General features: G+C 42.9%; 1 protein-coding gene across 4 annotated transcripts in view; it reads left to right on the top strand.

Annotated features, from left to right (window-relative positions):
• The first annotated feature begins 336 nt into the window (after window positions 1-336).
• The window catches only part of kcnh7 (potassium channel, voltage gated eag related subfamily H, member 7), a 61501-nt gene continuing 40248 nt past the window's right edge, over window positions 337-21589 (top strand). For all 4 annotated transcript variants that reach the window (XM_056370315.1, XM_056370316.1, XM_056370317.1 and 1 more), the window contains exons 1-2: window positions 337-479; window positions 1317-1547. In XM_056370315.1, coding sequence (XP_056226290.1) covers window positions 404-479; window positions 1317-1547 — 307 coding nt within the window. In that variant the 5' untranslated portion in view covers window positions 337-403. The remainder of the gene's footprint in view (window positions 480-1316; window positions 1548-21589) is intronic.

The raw sequence follows: 21589 nt of genomic DNA on the forward strand, positions 1-21589 counted from the left end.
CGCACCGCTACTAACGCGCACGGTGCTTTCGAGGAGCGACGGTGAAATGTTGGTTAAACTGCGGGTTATCGACTCCTTTCTTTCCAGCTTCACGTCGGCGAGGAGCGCAGGGAAGCCTCTGCGATGCGTTCAACCGGGGACGCGTCGGAGTTGAAATAAGGGAAACACTGGGGCTCGGGGGATAAAGAAAAAAGAAAAAGCAAAGCAGAGGGGGGGGAGAGATTTTCCTACGAGCATGACTGACTGGTGACAAAGAAAACGGGGAGCCCCTCTGGCTTCGGTTCTCACCCGCTAGAACTTGACGGAAGGCGTTTTTTTTTTTTTGGGGGGGGGGGGGGGGACCGGCTCGCTCTCACTTGGACAGCCAAAGATTTTTCATCACCATTGTTTTTGGAGGGGAACCATGCCTGTCCGGAGGGGTCATGTTGCGCCACAAAACACGTTTTTGGGAGTAATTATTCGCAAATTCGAAGGACAAAGTGAGTACCTTTCCCCGGCGTGCAGTGCTGTGTGGGTGCGATGTGTTTGTGTCTGTGTTTGTGTTGTTGTGCTGCTGCCTTTTGTGTCTCTCCTGCTGCATCCCGAGAACAATTATTTACTCATTAGGAAACCGCCTTCTTTTACATCAAGGCTTATGATGTAGATATGTCACAGTGATTTGGATAAAAAAAACTACACGGGAGAGGTCCATTATAAGTTAATTAGCCCTGCCACCTCATCAAACACCTGGGTTGTTTTATAGTTCTGTGCTGGAGAGTGCTCTGCTGCTCCAGTGCAAATTGCAGTTTAAAAAAAAAACAACAAAAAAAAAGCTGCTTATAGGAAACAAGGATTAAAGGATTTAATTACTTTCAGATCATATCACCAAAATACCTTCATTGCCCTTTTTAAATCCAAATGTTTAGTTTCCTGGATGAAGCAAAGTAGTTGTGCCATAAATCTGGGTTTTCCTGCTGAAAACCACTTTTAATAAAATGTCAAATAGAGGCAATAATCAAGCTTTCATTATCGCATACAGTTTGGAACATTTATAAAGCGGTTCAGCCTGTATGAAGTTTAATTTTTATTATTCCCTGGAAGAGCGTAGAACCTATATTGAGAGATGTAATGGAGGATAATCCCATGTAAACCTATTACACCCACCTACTGTACCTGTATTTATATTTTTGTATTATTTCATATTCATGTTAATGTATTCATTGATATCTTTAGAAACAAGTGATCGACTAGAGTAAATCGGTCTTGTTTATTTAATATTCTGCCCGTGAACAAATTAACATTCTCCTCCTTCCAATCTCTCTTCTACACCTTCACAGATAAGAAATTCATCATAGCTAATGCCCGGGTGCAGAACTGCGCTATTATCTACTGTAATGACGCCTTCTGCGAGATGACGGGCTTCTCCCGGCCGGACGTCATGCAGAAGCCGTGCACTTGTGACTTCCTGCACGGCCAGTTCACCAGCCGGCACGCGGTGGCCCAGGTGGCCCAGGCGCTGATGGGCTCGGAGGAGCGCAAGGTGGAGATCACCTACCACCGCAAGGATGGTGAGTACCGTGGACTCAGGTGGCGTGTACATGCACATGACAAGAGGTTATTGCAGTGGTCTCACTTTAAATTGCACACCAGCTGAACCACTGACACCCTCTCTCTGTCTCTGTCTCTTTTCCACCGTTCGACTTGTAAGAACAGATGATGGTTGTGAGGTGTGTGCTGCACAAGAGAGAGAGCCACGTGCACTGTTAATGCAAGATATGCATCTGTAGGATAAAGACGTTATAGGTGACTTTTACAATGTCTAACACTCTAGGTACACAGTGAGTAATTTTTAGTACTCAGTCGGCTCTATCTGGAGCATTTTGCAGCCGCGAATCACTGAGTGCACCCATTTAGAGCCCTGAGGGGAGGAAGAGCAGCTGTGATGGTTTCCTTTGCTGTGAAGTCCAGTTTTGAAGTGATGCAGGCGCTGGGTGGCTGGGAGGGATGTTCATTAGCCTGCGCTGTATAGGACACCCTGGGATGTAGGGTGAAGGATGTAGCTCACTTCCCTAAAGACTAATGTGAAGACAGTGAAGCGTGTGGTTTCTCTGTTTCTGCTCTCATCGTCTCCACAAAACAGCCTTCGTTGTGCAGAGATGTCACTCAACATTTACTCAGCTAATGTTGCATTTTAACCCACGTTAGTGCTCACCGACCTGACAACTGTGTGTGACTGACTGTGTTTATATAGCTCGCCCATAGTTTAGATAATCTACTGACGTGCATATGCTGCTTATGAATACTGCATGCAGATCATGACTTGGCATGACAGCTGGTATTGTTTTGATGAGTTACAAGGCGAGCTGAGCCCCAGAGTGAAAGTTTAAACCAGTCACATCTACTGTGCTGGTTCAGGGAGAGTGACCTCCAACAATGACATATGTATTCAGATGATTAAGCTTCCTTGCGTAACGCTTGAGGGCTGGTGAAGTTTCACCATGGCAGAAACAAGGATTAATAGTTTTATAAGACCGATGTGTGGCTCACCCCTGTGTGCTTGTCTGGTGTTATTGTTTGTATGTTAGTGGACCACAGTGGAAATAAACCATCAGGCTTTATTGTGTTTTATCCTGCAGAGTGTGTGTGTGTGTTTGTGTGTGTGTGTTTGGGTATTTTGAATCACATAAAAATCAACCATTTGCACTAAAGCCGTTTCTTCCGCTGAGTTACAGCATTTTTTAATAACTTTTCAGAAGTTTTTATCTGGTTGAATGTACTTTATTGTTGCTGCAGAGCCAAAAAAGTTAGGCAAAACAACAAGAAGTGAGTCTGTGTATCAGTGTATCAGGGCAAATAGCCAATATTACTGCAGAAAAGGGTTAGGATTGTACTTGAGAACAGTTCTCAGAGTGGTAGCTACTTAACTAGCAATTGATATCAAAACATCCGTAAAAACATCCTCCGTAACATAATATAATGGCAAAATGTTTGCCAATTATTGCTGAATAAACCAGTTAAAGTCCACTTAAGGCCTGTTCCCACTAGCTAACTTGAAAAAAGGCAAAGAGCAACCAAAAAAGTAGCATCTTTGAGTCCAAGACCATCAGAGTAGTCGAATAATGTCCCACCAAGCATCCATGACTAAAGGAGCACAGTCTGCAACTGGTAAAACCCACAAGTGCCACAGGACAAACACAAAGCTCCTTATCTTAAGAACAGGGTCCAATTTATCTCCCCTTACAAATGGATGGATTTTCTCATGGATAATGAAGCAAGAAGCTGTCTGGGGGATTTGTTCTGACATTTGATGTGTGATAGGAGCTCTGGTTCGGTGATGAAGATGTGGTATTTTAAAGATTGACTCCTTTTGTGTGTGTGTGTGTGTGTGTGTGTGTGTGTGAGGCAGGTATACAAAACCCAGAGGGGGCGAGAGATTGGGTTGAAAACGGTTTGCAGAACCGTTACAAATGATAGTATCCTTGGAGACATAGATGTGTGGGGTCAAAGGTTGAAAGAGTGAGATGAAGTTACAGAGAAAATGCTCGAGGGAAAAGGCAGAGTGGAGATGTCAGCTTGTTTTGAGTGGAGTGGTGTGTTTTAGCTCGTGCCCCTTGAGAGTGTCAATATGCACCCCCATAGCCTTGGTTTGTTTTGTCCTTCCTGAACTTTCACTTGCCTGAAACAGCACCATAGTGACCAAACAAGAAGCTCAGTCAGTATCATAAATACTGCAATTTCCCTGTCTTTTCAATTTGAAGAACGTTAATGTTCCACTATATTTCAGAGGGAAAGTTTAGACTTTTTACTCCACTACATTTATCTGACTGTTGTAGTAGCTGATTACTTTGTAAATAACAGCTTTGTATAGTTCCTGGTTGTGACTAGAGATGTTTTTTCTGACCCAAAGCCGACGCCCGTTAACCAACTATTAACAGTTAACCGACAAGATTAAAATGTATTAAAATGAGTGTTTGTAACTCATTAAACATCCCCTTCAGTGAAAATTAAGTTTCAACCTTGTTAACATGTTAGCATTAGCATAACCACTAACACTGTGTCAGCCACTGCCAGTTACAAGCTAACAAACAACATAAACAAATAAAAGATGCTAAATGCGATAACGGTTCTGATCCATCTGCTAGTCTCTGAGTCTGGGTCTGACTGAGGCTCAAACATGTGGCTGAGTCTCTCAGATGTTTCCTCCTCTAGCCATCGTGATAGTGGTTAGTAGGTGGGCGGGGCACAAGGCCTGATCCATATTTATCAATCAGGAAGTAAGAGGAGATAAGCTTTAGACACAGTTTTTATGTGTGAAAACCATGTTAAACAAAACATTAATCATAGCAGAGAATTTTTTTAAAACATGTCTGGAGAGGAACTTTAAAAAGGGAGTCAAGAGTGGATCTAAACAGAGAGGGAGATAGATGAGCACACACACAGGCAGAAGAGAAGCCCCTCCAGGCAGACCATCACACAAGGCGATGGTCCTTTTAACTTCATTAGTTACAGAGGAAACAAAGTCCCGCTTATCCAAGAACACATAAAAAGCTCTCTGTTATAAATTAATGAGGTTATTATAAAGATCAGCTCCACATGTGATTCACAAAGAGCAGAGGAGCAGAGTTGTGCTTCTGGTGTGAACAGCCGGGCTACTGCTCACGTGACACTGAGTCAGACTGGCATAAAACCTCACAATTAAATAAACATCTACTAGTTTTTAGTCTGTTTAACTGAATTATTGGGTCAAACTTGTTATTGGCGGTTCATGGCTAAGTGGTTAATTATGATGTTACGATGTTTTTCTGAAGGTAAGAGAACTTTCTTACAAACAAGTTTAATGTGATTCAGAGAACATCGTCGTAAACATTGCATAGCTAGCAACACGTTTGGTGGAAGGTTTGGAACAATCAGCACACAGGAACCATTAGCGAACACTTCCATTAGTGAACCGTATTGCGTAACAACAACATAACGTGTATGTCGAAACCTTCTGGGAATGTTTGTTGGGCTAATTAGCCAACAAAAATGTTGTTTGAAGTCTATAAGACATGGCACCAAGCTGCAGCAAGAGAGCTGCACTTTTTTACTGAAAATACTTTGTCACTTTTAGTTCAGGTAAATTTTAAATGGAGGACATTTACTCATAACGGAGTATATCATAGAGTACTATTAGCGAGGTAAAGGATTTAAGTGCGTGAGACTTGACCCTTACAGGTCTGATGCCTCTCTGGGACATCGTATTGTCAGCCAAGCCAAGCTGTGGGTTCAGTCTGCATTGATCCGCTGAGCAAACAGCTTTAATGAGGACACAAATACCTTCATGTTGCATTGATCTTCAAAACCGGTACATTGGAGAGGGGAAATCAATGACGGGCAAATGCCCTCCCTCCGCTGGCCGGCCCACGGGAGACTTGGATAAAAAGAGCTGGAGGGCTTCTGACTGTCGGACCCTACAGCAGGGGAAAAGGCCTCATTACCATCCTGTATCCTGTGCCTCTAATTACCTCAGTGTTTTCCTCTCACCTGACTCGGAGTTTCTCCAGGGAGGTCATACACCTGTTTCAACCGGGCAGACCGCTCTGCTAATCTCATAAGCAAGTGTGGATGTGCAATTTATCATCCTACATATGAGTTTATGTTTCTATAGTTTGTAAATCGTGTGAACTAGAGACAAATCTGTGTTATATTTTTAAAATCCTGGAGTGTTATTGCATGTCAAACACTTCTAGTGTGTGTAACCATTTATAATCTTTCCCTGGGCCACACTCGTATGATCAAAATCCAAGTTCAAATTGGCAGGAGGCGCTGCCGAGAAGAGACATCAAAACACATCGCAGTAGGCCGAGTGAAAAACAGCACCAGATGTGTTGGTGCGGGACAACTGAACATATAATTAAATAAGAATAAATAATTCTCTGTTATCGCCATTAAAGAAATGGCTTCCTTTCAGAGATAACTTCTTCTGTCCTTCCCCCTTATCCAACACACACACTCTCAGCCTTTATCTGTATCGTCTCCTGTGCTGGAATTCCAGGGGAATGTCATTGCGGCGGGCTGATTGCTCCTCTCGTGGTGGACCATCGGGGGTTTCTGTGAAGGCAATCTTCTTCTTTGTTATCCTGTGACCCCGGGTCTTCATAAACGCACCGTCCACTGTCCTTTACAGTCCGTGAAGGAGATTCGGCTCGTCAGCACAATCCTCGGCACGATCTTAATGCTTTATGATTTGTGCCTTCGCTGAAACTTTGGTCGCCCAGTGGACGTATCTGTGTGACCTCTGCAGGAGAAGTAGCCCTCATTAAAGTGGCAGAAAATGTATTCTAAACCTCTGTGCTTGACATTTAGATGCCGAGCTGTTTACCGCACTTGCTCCAAGAGCGATCTCTGAAACCTGGGACGAGCCAGATATTCTCAATTGTAACTTTAGTCTTTTTTTTGTCATGAGCCGCCCCTCGCAGTTTCACAGCCTTGTCTCATACTGTTATTGTGTTGACAGGTGTGATTTCACTTCATCAGTATAAATACAAAGAGCTTCTGAGCTGTAATGTTATATGAGAGCTGGTTATGTATTTAATAATAATAGATACATTCTCTGAGCTGTGCCTCCGTTTAACTGAGTCAACACCTGGAGAGACGTAGTGAAACGCGTGTGCGATCTTGCTTTGCATTTCTCTCTCATCATCCCACATAGTTATGCATTTGTTTCCATTTGTAACCAGTGGTGAAAAAACAAAGCTGAGCCTGCGTGAGAGAATAAGAGGATGCTGCAGGAGTCATTATGCATAATGTAGTGTGTGGAAGACATGCAGACTGCTGTGTGGGTGTACTACGTGAGATGTGTTTAAGACGGATGATGACAAACAAAAATTTCACACAATTATAATCCCAAAGAAGAAAATAAAATTGACTTAAGGTTAAATTAGCCGGTAATTATATCAAGGAAACATCGCGTCACGTCGTCTGTTCAAACTGCCGCTGAGAATTGAAAAGGAAAATAATTATTTTCCATTCAATTGTCCAGTGACGAAGCCGCTCCATTATGTGGCTTTACAGTAAATGCTGGAATGATGACGGTGTCGGGGTTTGTTTCCCTCTGGCGCTGTTTAGTAGCCACATGATTTGTCACACTCTTTAAACGCTGAATCACAGTTTGATTAGACAGCGAAATAATGAGAAAATTGATTGATAAGAGATGATCCATTCTGATCAGACCACCTGTTTCAGATCTTACATTGAACGATGCGCTGCAACACTCGGTGCTTCCCAGTCTGTGGCCTTTTATTTGTTAATGAATGCATTCAGCTCTGCAAATAAATTGCCCAAGTTAGAGATTAAGCATTTAAATCCTGGTTTTAATGACAGCTTCAAAAATCCCTGAGTAAAAATAAACAGTTCTAAGCAGCACAACACGTAATTTCTCAGCAACACTTATCTCTATCTGCCTCTGCGTTCGGTGATTCAAATGGAATAATCACGGCGTCTTTGCTCTCCATACTCTCAGGGTATTCTTGGTGTATGAAGAAATCCATATGCTCAGCACATGGTTTAAAGCTCTCACTTGCAAATAGCAAATAAGACTGAAAATGTCACGCTATAAATAGATTAAAGTTGCTCGTGCTTCAGTGATGCTCACTGAGATTAACAGGGTTTTTTTGTTGTTTTTTTTTTCCTTGCTTTTAAAATCACTGCAGAAGCTTCAGATTGTGACGAGCTGTTAAAAAATATGAGGCATCTCCTGAAGAGAAATATAAGAAAACCTGATGTTAACCTTCAAAATCATGATGGAACAATCACTATGAGCCCTGCAACATGTTTATCATTCTATTCTTCTTCTCATTGTTTAGCTATTTCATTCATTCATTACTGAACTGATTAATACTGTCACTAACAACTGTTTTATATTATTCTCAATTAATCCTTTTTTCTAAATAATGAAAACTTCCAGTCAGTATTTCTAGAACCCGAGATGACATGTTCAGTCCCAAACAGAACAACCTTGTTTGAAGCTTCGTGCTAAAATACAGAAATTAGACATAAAGGAAATAATGTTTGTTAGTGCAACTGTTGGTATTTACCAATTAATAGTGGGTTTTTGAACCGGTCCAGAATCCTGCGGCTTGGCTGCTGACTGCTTCCGAGGGGAGGGATCACATGACCCCTATCCTGGCCTCTCTCCATTGGCTCCCGGTTCATTTTAGAAAAGCTTTGATGATTTGATTAGATGTTTTTATAAAGCGCTCAGTGGATTTGCCCACCCCCTTCATCACAGACCTTTTAGGCCCCTACACTACAGCCAGGCCCCTGAGATCGTCAGACTCACCTGAACTGTAAAGAGTCCGCTCATTACATCTTTTCTTGTGTGTTTGGTGAGTTTGGAGAAAATGTACTGTTCATGTTTCCCTCAGAATCAAACCTAAATTACAGTTTCTACCTTGTTGAAAGGGTGTCGACCTTTTCACCACATACCTTTACTGCTCTGTGACGATGTCTCAGAGCAGCTGTGCTGCTGCTGCAGAGGTAAGAACAACACGGTGGATATATATTAATGGCGGTAGACTGAGGCGTAGCACTTGTCCTTCTCAGGTTTTTCCTACTTTAACGTGATGGATGGAGTTAAATATTTAAGTAATGGACTTGTTGCCCCCCTCCTCCTCCTCCTTCTTTTTTTTTTCCACTCTTGCATTTCAGACTTTGGAACATTTCATTTAAGGCGATTCAGCACGTCACGTGTACAGCCAGTTATTTTTTCTTTGCATGTGCCTGATGTCACATGTCAGAGAGAGACAGCAGAGACTAAGAGAGAGTGTGAATGGAAGATTCAGGTCGGCTGTGGAGCCACGAATGTGGGTATTTTAACATGGATCCGGCTATAGATGTTGCTGATGCAACTACCTTAGTCAATGAGGCTTAACAGCCTCAGAGCAAGCTGCACGTAATGACTGATTATGATATGAGTTGTCTGAAGCGACCTGAGTTCGAGGGTCTGCGGTGTGATTGGATGGAAACCGTTCTCTGTGAAAGCCAATTCTTGTCCAAATGGCTGCTGTGCAAACAAGATAAGCTCTTATTCTGTTTCACCCACAGTCTCTTCCACCTTCTCGGCTTCAGCTGTGTTTGAGAGGAATACAGCGGCCGGTCCGTATCTGTGACAGACGTGTGCACGCAGGGAAAAGAGAGGGAAATGCAGAGAAAGCAGATGCAGTTGGACAAAATTAGACCCATAAATCAGAGCGTGAGAGGATGTAAGAGGGAGCGTTCAGTGTAAACTAAGTTTGACGTGTGTGTGTCCGTGAGGGATAAAGCGAGCGAGCGAGCAGGCAGGAGGGAGTAAATGAAGGTGTCAGAGAGAAATCAGGTGCAGCTGAATATCAGAGAGCTTCTTTCATTGCAGGAACGCCCTCTTAAATCCAGCCCAGCTGCTCAAGAGCTGCTTCAATTATGGACGGGCCTTAATTCTGGCTCCAGAACCCTCTGTCAGTCTGTGTAGGAGGCTGTTTACCTCTTTAGGACAACGTCAAATTATTCTCAACTGACCGCCCTAAAAATAGGGTTCAGTTATTGCAGCGTCCAACACAGACTGAACCCGAATAGGATTAAAGAAATAAAGGAGTCGCTTGACAAACGATGTAAGTGTTTGAATGCGGCTGTCCGGTTCGCTCTCATCAGTCCTCATGAGGCTGAGAGAAAGCAGTGTAATGAGCAAGACCCCTACTCTCAATCTAAAGTGACACGGACAGATTTGTGTTGTGGCAGAGGCTTCGATTTCCTCTATGCTCATGCCTCACAGTGGATCTCATTTATAATGAGTCTCTTTAATGGTTTCCCCGGGCTGCCGGCAAGAAGGAGAGGCTCCACAGCAACAGATTGGTCGTTTACGAGAAAAGCTGATTTGTAGTTACTCTCCTCGGTTGTTGCCATTATAAACTTGAGTGGTTTAAAGCAGACAAACTGGAGGGATGTACAGTAGACATATGCCCCTGCTGTACTATTCCAGTCACATTTTAACACACCTCACTGTCACAACCTGCACATTCAGATGATTCTTCCCCCCGTCTGTCACCCTCACGCTCACATCCCTATATTAGAAAAAAAGAAAACTCTCTCTGTGAAGTAAAGCATAGTGTTGTCTTGGCAACCACTGAAAGAGACATGAAATATCATCGCGGCTCTAAAACTCATCCTGGCACGTCTGCCTATGGGGCTCAAAGCTGGAGAGCGGAGCAGACTGCTGGGACCTCGTCGTCAAGCCCGAAACTGCCATCAAAGCCGAATGCGAGTCAGTTCATTTGCCAAGAACAACTAAAGCAGAGGAATTTGACTTGGTGCTGCTGGTTCAGAGCCGTAATGACTTCACAGGCTCATAGTCACACCCAGGATCTCGTGTACTGTTAATACCGTGAAGGGGGAGCACAACACTGATTTTTAATTCACACCTATTTGAAACTAATTCCCATTACGACAGGTTGACTAAACAACAATAAGAGCGTAAACACACTCTGGCAGCTCTGTGTAATAAGCTCACAATGATAATGCTAAATGCTAACATGGTGTAATGATTACCATGTTAGCCATCTTGGTTTAGAGTGTTAGCATGCTAATAGCACTAAATCTCATTAGTTTTTCTAGTGTCTTGAACGATAGACTTTATAGCTTGGCCTGTTAATAAATAAAAACCTTGAACTGCTGTTTATTTGATTTATTTGTGTATTTGATAGGGACAATGCATGCTAATGAAGATTAGTACAAAATATACAATGTAAACATGCCAGACTGGAGCAAAAATGCTAATTTACATCTGTAAATTTAGTGGCAGCATCGCTTATTCCTGAAACTTAAAAAAAACAATAATTATATATTATTTAAAAAAATAAAAAATAACATAAAATACAATAATATAATTGTATTACAAGCCTAAAAAAGGTTATTGCTATATCTGTACCAATGGAAATCCATGCAATAGCTGCTGATAGCCGAGATGTTTCCAACACAAGGTTACATGATGGATTTGTGAAATAAGTGAACAGTCTATTTTCATGCTCTGTCATCTACGTGTATCATTACTAACTGATTTAATGGCAGTCAGTATTTCCTCACCGTGAACATAATTACGCATTTCATTCTGCATGAAAATGTTGTCGACTCAAACGTGAATATTCAGGATTTGGCAAAAATGCCAGACAAGGAAAAAATAAACAAAAGCAAAACCTGCAAATAAGATTAATCAGGGTTGTTCTTGTTGACATATTTACTACAGACTTTTTATAGATTCGTAGAATTTTAAAAATAATGCCCCTGTGGCTTCCTTGCATAAAAATAATGACTGTGCACAGACAGATAAATGATTTGCTGTTGTTCCATCTTCAGCTGTTTGTACTGGAATTCATGAGACATTGCACTTAATTTTGCAAGAAGCTCGGGATCAATAAACCATTCAGTCAATGGCCATCCCCCTTTTCGATTGCTTTCTTGTCGTGCCATTCTTCAGCGTCACAGATGTGCCATCATTTTCTTCAAGGAGGTCATCCTGACAAGTGAAGTGAACCGAAAGGCTGCACATACAGTACTGCAGGTTATCGTCGAGATGTCTATGTCTTCAGAACAAAATGTATTTCAACAAAATCATTTAAAGCCCTCGTCTTGTCTAAAGGTCTGTGTCCATGTGTAGTGTGATTATAGATCAGGTCTAGCTTCTATATTAATACTGTGAAAGTATCAAAGCCTCAGTCCACAGAGAAATGCACACAGCCTGTATTCAGAAACTGAGCCTTAAAACCAGCCGTCAGGACTTCTGGAACTTTGTGATGTCACAACAAAGCAGTCACCAAGCCCCGCCCACCTGGACCCACCATCCAAACCTTTGCAGGATTTAGTTTCTCTGAGTGTTTTTACCTGAAATCTGCTATATACAGTCATTGCATTGCCGACAAAAGCCCAATGTCAGTGGGTGTTCGGGTTTTTTAACAAGAGGGAAAAGGGGCTTTAAATCTCGGACCTTTCAGATCCAGTGAGATCAGACGCCTTCCTCTGCACTGCAGCTGTAATGTGAGTAATGTCCTTTCAGTTTGTGCCCCTTTGCATCTAATTTGGATTTTGAAAAGCACTACTTTATATCGGTCTCTGAGACTTGACGGACATGTACGTTTACCTACATATACCTGCCCAAGTATTTGAGTTTTATGTGTTCAGGCAGCTCTTTGAAGCAGGGACGGTGATTCATCAGGATTTTACCTGCAGCTTTCAAACACATAAAAATGGGCACAGAAGATTAAAATGTTGATTGCACGTTGTCGACATTATATCAGCAGTTAGCCGTGTTACAGTCTGATATACCGTATTTTAATGATTGCTAATATCAATCACACACACTCCAGTTTAACCTTCCCTTGCTCTAATGAAAATACTTCACTCACAGCTTGCAGGCACCGTGCCAGTGAATAAATGTAGGTCATTGTGATGTTGGATCTATGGATTAAGCCCACACACGCTGCCATTATGTGATGGTATTACCACAAACAGACAGTAAACAGTCTGACAGCCCCCTCCCCCAACAACCTGCTCCGGCTCCAACACCTCACTCTGCCGCCCCCCCCCCCCCCCCCCCCCCCGTCTCTCCTCATTCTTCTTATTGTGGGGCTCAACAACCCCCACCCGCCTACTACAGCTGCACACATGTGAGGCGCCGCTCATCTGAGATATAAACGACGAGCTTTATGTGAACAAGGAAGATTACTCCTACAGTCTCACGTGAGTGTGGTTAAAAGGTTTATTCATAAAACATGTTGACCCCCCCCCCCCCCCCCGAACCCCGGTCAACCACTCATATTTGTCAGTATGTGATTTCAGCCCATGATCCCTTCTTTTCTCCCATTCATAGATTGGATATGCGGAGAACACATCTGTGAATGAACAGCCATTCATTTTTCTTTCCTCCTATCAGCCTCTTTCATTCATCAGATCACGCACTGGCCTGATTGTTTTCATTCATTTCAGCGTTGTTTGACTTTTGGTCTATTTTTCTAGATATATTTGTGGAACTAAAATGTTAGTAAGTTTTATTTTTTTATCTGCATCTTCTCTCTGAGATGTTTATTAGATTTGTCAGGGCTGATTTGACGCTCAGCGAGGTCTTTTATATATAAATGTCAGTAGAGTAACTTCATGCCCAGTGAATGTTTTTTAACTGTTTGATCCAGATGACTCAGTAATTAGGGATGAATTAGGCGAAAGCTGGTCTTTAGAAGCCCCACCCCTAAATGCCAGTCTGGGATGGGCACTCTGCGGCGCCTGCAGTCGCTTTGATGGAGATTGAATCAGCGAGCCCTCGGAATCAGAGCCTACGGCCACTGGCCTGTTTCATCACAGCGAGTCGGACTCTCAACCAAACCTGACATCCACGCGTTATCGAGGCGTCGGATCAGGGTGGTCCGACTCCAGCTTAGTGCGCTCTGTCCAGCTGAGACGCACCAGGGCTGTTATTGTTGTATTTTTTTCCTCCCCATTCCTCTCATTCCGTCTGCGGACGGATGTTCAGCACAGATTGCTGGTTCCTTGACAATTTGACAAAAGTAATTTAGGTTTGCAGTGCGGCGATCAGACAAGCTTGACAGGAACCTGAGCCTGTCAAGCTCTTACAGTGTTCTTTCATCAAATTTCACCCTCTACAGGAGCACTTACACTTCATCCTGGTGTTACTGTAATTGCCTTTGCTTGTATGTATGTCATGCCCTCCTGTCAGCTTCAGTCTGTTTGGATCTAGTCTTTGCAAAAATACTGACACCGTTATTGTATTTCATTGTAAAAATATTCATGTTATGGGCGTCTGGGTATTTACAGCCTCAGTGACAATTTCTTGTGTCTAACCGAGGCGTCTTTTCGAAGCAGCGACGTATGACTGTCCCTCCGAGATGTTTGACAGAAACACATCAAGTCAATACTGACAACAATATTTTATGAGGATAAATATAAAAGCATTTCAGTGTTTCTGCTCTGTTTCTGTTCTCTTAGGCTTGTCCATGTGTAGTGTGATTATAAAGCAGGTCTAGGTTCTATATTAATACTGTGATACCGCCCACCTGGACCCACCATCCAAACCTTGCAGGATTCGGTTTCTGCTATAATTTTATTGGATCACTCAGAAGCCAATCAGAAGATCTTCTTATGGATCAACACTTCAGATAAAACACTGAAATTTATTTTAATGAAAGAGGAAGTCACTTCACTCACAACCAATTATTGACAGAATAAAATGTTTTGTACAAAAAAAAGCAAAAATCCAAAGAAAAATCAAATTGTTGAAGTGAAGTCGAGGAAGATCATCGTGGAAATGACAAATCCAGACTAAACCTAATATTCTCAGAAGGAGAAATTGGCATTTAAATGTGCTTACACACACGAGTAAAATAGCAATTACACTGTATTTTCATGATTTCACTGGTCAGTGAATGTCGCAGTTTGAGCGAAGTCACAGTGTCACCGACCGAGGGGTTGCTGGGTTTTCTTCCCTTAATTTAAAATCTGTGTGAAGGAAAAGAAACTTAACAAATTGGCATCTGTTTTTTATTTATTTTTATTTATTTTCTGACACATCCAAGTCGCTTCACTTGGTGGAGTCTTGTTTGCTGCACCATCTGTCAAGTCTTCAAGTCCACACTGATAATGACAAACAGCGCGTTTGAGTCGTTTTTTCACAGCTTGCTGTTTGAGTCCCGCCATGATCTCCTCGCAGATTATTCCTGTCGTTCCTGCAGTTGTCCGGTTGTATTTTCCGTGAATCGCTTTAAACACTTGCGCCGTGACCTTTTTAGATTATTATTCTCGTTCACCGTCGCGAATATGATGCGAAAGTGCCGTGACAATTTACTTTATATAATAACTGGATTTCAGCATCGAAACTTTATATGAACGGGGACGACGCACTGAGAGTTTCTGTGTATGAAAATAAAAGGCATGCGGAGGAAAACGAGATAAATATCCTAATGAACGGTCACATTTCATACAGTTTGTCCTGCTTCCTGAAACTAATTAGAGAACTTGCTAGTGATATATACAAAGCAAACACTGCTGCTCTGTTCTGGTTTACTTCTGCAGACGCAGCACAACGACAAGTGAAATGAATACATGGAAAAACAGCATCAGCATAATTAAAATAAATAAAGGACAAACATTAACGATGACTAAATTCTGCTCTTCATTGTGACTCATTCTTTGTTTCTGAAGCACAGACGAAGCTTTAATTTGTATGAGGTTTACACATATTTGAATTCATCTCTGTTTTTATTTGCATTTATTTACATCTGAGTCGTCTCCCAATTTCATGTATTGATATTAAAGTGATTTAAATCCGCCACACTGGGAGATTTCTAACTAAAACAAATTTTAGATTAATCTCAGAATGAAATCGAAATCCTACTAAAGATATCGATCATCTCGTCATCTGATCATTTAGAAACTTACAGCCGGATGGCGTCTTTCAAACGGACGCAGTGACCTTGAGGTTTGCGATTCCCTAAAAATATGCGATCGTTGGTTCTATTTCGGATCTTTCTCACCGTGTCCTCTCCACATTGATTTTGTTTATCTGGTTTTCTAGTGCAGGCGGAATTGGCCTCCTCCATGTCCTCAAAAGACTGCAGTATATCACTCCATCACACCCACAGGTCCGATCGGTTCAGCCGGCCCAGTTGCACGGGAGCACGTGGGAGTTGAGATGCATAATATGGATTTTTGACCTATAAACAATTTTCTACAAATCATTAACTCTTGAAAAATATAAACCAATGTATCGGCCTTTATAATACATTTGAGATAGAAGGACTGTCAAATGAATGATTCCTCTATTTGTGTTTTGTTATAATTGGTCAACACCCTGTTGAGTTGTTGAGCCGAAGCAACATATTGACGACTGGATTTATTAAAGCCATGGGAGGGATAACTTCTAGAGCTTAGGAGGTGTGTGTAGATGACAATGATTTTCAGTCACTTACAGTAAAACAAATCTTTACTTTTATTGTGAAACAAACTGTTATATATTCAGGCTTTTATTTTGCAAGGCTCAGCTTTTACAGTAACCGTGAGCCAGATGTTTCTGGGTTTTGTTGATACTCGGTGTTGACGGACAAACTTTCCTCGCAGTGATTTCACATGTGACCTTTCGGTGACGGGACGGTCTGTCGAACTGCCAGGCCGCCGCGCCGCCACTGATGATATTGTAACCCCCGGGGATAAGGTAGCACTCTCCCTCCTGGATTAGAGCGCCGGCATCAGAGTTAAACAGCTCTTAGTACAACTGAATGTTCCCGGGGGAGAAGGGGAAAGGATCACATTTCCCTAGAACGGTGGGCAAAAACATAAGCCCTCCTCCCTCCGAGAGAAGGTCACTTCTCATGTTCAACGTTTTTATTTCTTCACCCTAATAAACTCGTGACAAGTAAATGAGCGACTTTATATTTTACATCCCTGAAAACAAGTGTCTTTACTTCTCTTGTTTTCAACATTCAACACTAGCTGACCGACTGTATGATCTGTGTAGCCGCACGTCGTCACAGTGTGACGTCGGCCGGATGTAGAGTCAAAGAGGAGACGATGATCGTGCAGCAGTGATCGACTGAGACGAGCCGGCGCACAAAAAAATGCAGCGTCAGAGAAGTTGATTTGATGACAATTAGCTTTGCCAAGCTGGAGAAGCTCCCTGCTGAGCTTTTGACGGAGGGAGGGAGGGAGAGTGTCACCGTCGTAACCCCCTCCAGCAGTGTAGCACCAACCAACAGCTCCCTGCTGCAGGAGGCTCAGCTCACATCAGCGTCACTCACATTACACACACACACCTAATGACACACACACACACACACACACACACACACACACACACACACACACACACACACACACACCCCATGTCTATTAGGCACAGGCTGCAATTTAAAATGATTTTGACTGCGATACTCTTGGCAGCAGTTTCTCCAAATGAGAGCTATCAGGATTCCCATATGCCACTCACCCACAATCACTGTCACACACAACCAGTCAGCAGATGTTAAACTGGTCAGTGTGTGTGTGTGTGTGTGTGTGTGTGTGTGTGTGTGTGTGTGTGTGTGTGTGTGTGTGTGTGTGTGTGTGTGTGTGTGTGTGTGTGTGTGTGTGTGTGTGTGTGTGTGTGTGTGTGTGTGTGTGGAGGGCTCTGACTTAGGTCACCTTTGTGGACTAATTTCAGATAAAGGACCAGATAACTTGATTGTCTTTGTTTCTCTTCTCTGTGGCCAAACAGTTGACATGAGCGTCGAAGCTCGGAGTGAGCTGCTCCGCCGTCGCCATCTTGGCAGTGTCTGACTCCGCCGATTACTCCCAGCTTATCCAAAAATGGGCAAAGAGGAGGAGCTGAGACTTCGGTGCATGCCGGTTTGTGGCAAGCATACGCTCACCCACCTGTCACTCAAAGAGGCCACGCCCTCAATTATACAGAACTTTAAGTCTTAATAAAATATAAACAGGTGTCATGAAGGAGGAAATTAGCTCTAGAGACAAACTGTTTTTGTACCAGGCTGTAAACATGTTTATTTCTGCTGTAAAGTTGGACATTTTAACATGGGAGTCTATGGGGAGTGACTCACTGTTGGAGCCAGACTCTAGTGGTCGTTAGAGGAACTGCAGCTTCTGGTTCTTCAGTGTTGATGCTTCGTGTTAGTAAATAGGTGTGTTGGGCAGTATTGACGCTTGCAGCTGATTGGCTCCTGTCAGATATCCTCCAAATATGAAGAACCAATAGAGAGAAGAGTGAGGACAGTCCGACCAGATACGTTTTAATGGCACTGACTGATTCATGTGTATGTGCGTGGTCTTCCCTTCCACCATCAGTCAGCGAGCGCACGTTGAGCTCCATTGTCTTAATAATTGATAGTGGAAATAGAATCTAATGAAATTTCCAGCATCTTGAAACTAAAACTCCTCTCACTGCGCTGCGATGAACACACACTCGCACACACTCGCACAGTCAACAGTCCCTGTTGTTCAATTATTAAAGTTTCCTCCACGTCTGCAAAATGTAGTTGTAACAACGCACAAGGAAATGTGGGTTTTTGCTGTGATGAAGAAATGGAGGAGGTTTCCCACAGTGTCCAAAGTCCTCTCTTCTCTGTCCAGCGCTGTGATGTGGCCTGGATTTACTACCTGAAGTCAGCAGGATTACACAGAAAGTACTGAAACAATTTCTGCCAAACTTGGTTGGAGGGATGGGACACGGACCAGGGAAGAACCCGGATCATTTACTTTGAGTTTGAAGTTTTTGTTTGACATTGTCGTTTTGTATACGCAGCTGTATACTAATGTACTTTTGACTTATTAGTACATTGGTTTTACATATTATTATAGATTAAAGGACCTTACACACACGCTTGTTGCGACTTAAAAGACACTTCAAATCTTTGAGACTTTTAACAGCCACACATTTATGTCCTTAGAGAAAATTAGAAAATGTGCTGATGGTTTAATTTTAAACATCAGCTAAGTTTTTTCTCTCTACCTCAAAAACCAAAAACAAACCCCATCGCTGTGTGATGATTAATTCACCAGAATGAAATGAAAGTGAGAAAGAAAAGGTGAGGGGAGAACATCACCCGAACCACAGAGGAGTAGTGAGCTCTCAAGCTTAAAATGAGAGTGAACTAACATAACCTCCGTAGAGTGTAATTAATATAACTTTAAGAAAATGAAGAGGAGGTGGCAGGAGGCGCAGGATCAGTCAGCTGAGGTGAACAGGGGGGTATTTTCATAGGTGTGTGTGTGTGTGTGTGTGTGTGTGTGGGGGGTGTATTGGATAGCTCTGTTTAATGAAGACACAGCTCTGTGGGAACAGTTGGTCAGTGGTGTATCAGTGCAGTGTAAGTCTGTCCTCATGTGACCTCTGTCCTGGGCTCCAGCAGTGGTGCTGCTGTCAGTCCAAACCTCAAGGTCGAATAGAAAACAAACCTCCGGTCACCTGAGTTTCTTATATGCAGAATATCAACCTGTGTTTTGGGTGAGTCGCCACATTTGTCCGCGTCTGCCTGCACAGATAATTGTGTTTATTCCACGACTAATGTGTTCGGTTGGACGAGTCATCCAAGTAGTTTGTCCAAAAAAAAAAAAAAAACAACTTGGCGTGGAGGTGACTTTGATAAATCGAGATCAGGTCTTCACACGCGGAGTTAAAACTGAATCCAGAGTGTTGAGAAGAGAGAGAGAGAGAGAAGAGCAACAACCGCAGCTTCGGTCTGAAAACATTAAAGAACCCCTCAGCACGCTGTGATTTGGCATATTCTGTGTGTGTGCGCTGGGTGCCATGCTGTGCTGTCATCCTGCCGAGCCATCTGTGTAGCAACAGATTACCAGGTAGTCCTGTTAATCCAGGTGGGCTGCACCGCGTCGGTGAGGAAATGAAGCCGAGTGGAAAATGTTTAAATCGATAAGACCCACGTTTCCTCTCAGGCTTAAGGCTTGTGGCTTGACTTTGACACACCAGACTAGTGCAACAATGTGCTACCAGGCTTATCAAGCCCTCTATATATATATATATATATATATATATGTGTGCTTCCACAGGAGTTTGTGCTATTTATGTGGATGACTGGCAGCTCTGTGTTTATCAACTCACTTTCACCTCGACAAAAGTTTCACATTCTCCGTCTCTCTTGTCAAACTGCAAGTCAGCGCTTTCCTCCGTCTGCCGCCCTCAGAGGATCGGAGACCAGAAAAGAACAGATTGTTTTTGCTTCTTCTGTTTTAGTCCAACCATCCATGACTGTAGATTTGATTCGGGGGGGGGGGGTTTGCTGAGTCATGCTATTTTTCCACACTCCTTTTCAAAGACAGAAGAGGTCGTTTGTTTTCTTAAACGTATCTCTAACGAAGACGAGCTGGCACCTGATGTATCACATTAGGATGCTTAACTATGTTTTGCTCTGCAGCTCCGTATAAATATTCAGGTCAGAGATGCTCTGACTAAAGTTGTTCTAGTGCCTTTCAAAGGTGCGTTCCCTCATTACACTGCAACATGTAAACCTGCTCCATTGCCTGCTTATTAGATTTAGTTGGACAGAGAACATTCTGCTAATTAATGCTGCCGGCAGGCTGTGTGTGTGTGTGTGTGTGTGTGTGTGTGTGTGTGTGTGTGTTTGTCTGTGTTAGCCAGAATCTGTCTTTGGTTGCTTCAGAGATCTGTGAACCTCATTAGTGTGTGTGTGTCTTTCCTCAATGCCAGTGTGCAACTGAAAAATGTAAATGTTATTTCTGTTTGCATGAGTGTGTGTGTGTGTGTGTGTGTGTGTGTGTGTGTGTTTGTGTTTGTCTTTGACCCTCCACTGAGGCAGGATATGCAGACAGAGAGGCAGAAATTTGCATCAGCAGCAGCGGGGATGGGGACGTGTTTGATCTGTCCACTTATAACACGTCAGGTGGCCTTCCTGCAGAGGACCTGCTCTGTCATTTCTCAGGGAGAGAGGGGGGGGGGGGCGCACACCGAGGCTGAGAGGGAGAGCCGGGGGGGGAGGGAGAAAGATAAGAGTGAAAGGAGGAAGAGAGGGATAGACAGACAAGGACATGGAGGAGGAAAAGTCGGAAGCAGAGAGACGGAGGGAAATAGCGAGTGAGAAGAAGTAAGTGATGAAGGGAAATGGAAAGTGATTCACATTAACAGATTGATTGACAGTTTTATTAGCGTGGATGGATTTTGACAAAGTGTAAGAAAATGTGACGTGAAAAAAAGCATCACATGCATAAACGGAATTATTGATTAACCTCATGACGAACAGATCATCAGAAAATCTAATGAATGCATCCAGGCACTTTCTCTCACACACACACACACACACACACACACACACACACACATACAGACACACATACAGACACACATACACAAACACACAGAACCAACAAGCCTCCTCTCATTCTCATACTGCCTAAACAAGTCCAACCATTATGCTTTCTAGAACATAATACTTAGCGCCTATGAATTATAAATGCCTATGGATTCCAAGTGGCTTATTTTTAGTACACACACACACACACACACACACACACACACACAGCTCACAGCTCACACTGGTATGCAACACAAAAGCTGGGGTATGTCCCCTCCTGAGGCATGCACTAAGCACTCTGTAACGTGTGTGTGTGTGTGTGTGTGTGAATGTATGTTGTGTATTGGACCTACTTTATGTCTGTACTCATGTAGTTTCTATGAATGATAAATGTAAATTTGCATACCAGTGTGAGGTGATATGAAGGAGTTTGTGTTGTATGGTGTGTGTGTTGCCTCACACACATAGAGACTGAACCACAGGGGAGACATTCAATGATTCTGAGTTCAGCTTTCCTGTGTGTGCTGTACCTGTGAGCATCGCTGCAGGGAAACAGCCTCTGATGTCGCTGAATTCAGGTGGATCCACTTGCTGTAATTTCATGTTTCATTCCGTCTCGAGTGTTAAAAGTTAAAGTGATAGTTCAGGTTATTTGGTTCTTCTCTATTGTATTACCTGCCGTAGATTCAGATCAGCCGCTCCCAGTTTAGAGAAGCAGCAGGACGTACACTTCAACTCATATTAGTTTTTTATTCTGTGGGTTTTTCTGTGTATTTTTT

The sequence above is a fragment of the Seriola aureovittata genome, chromosome 24 (genome assembly GCF_021018895.1).
Source record: "Seriola aureovittata isolate HTS-2021-v1 ecotype China chromosome 24, ASM2101889v1, whole genome shotgun sequence".
In the NCBI taxonomy this organism is placed as follows: Eukaryota; Metazoa; Chordata; class Actinopteri; order Carangiformes; family Carangidae; genus Seriola; species Seriola aureovittata.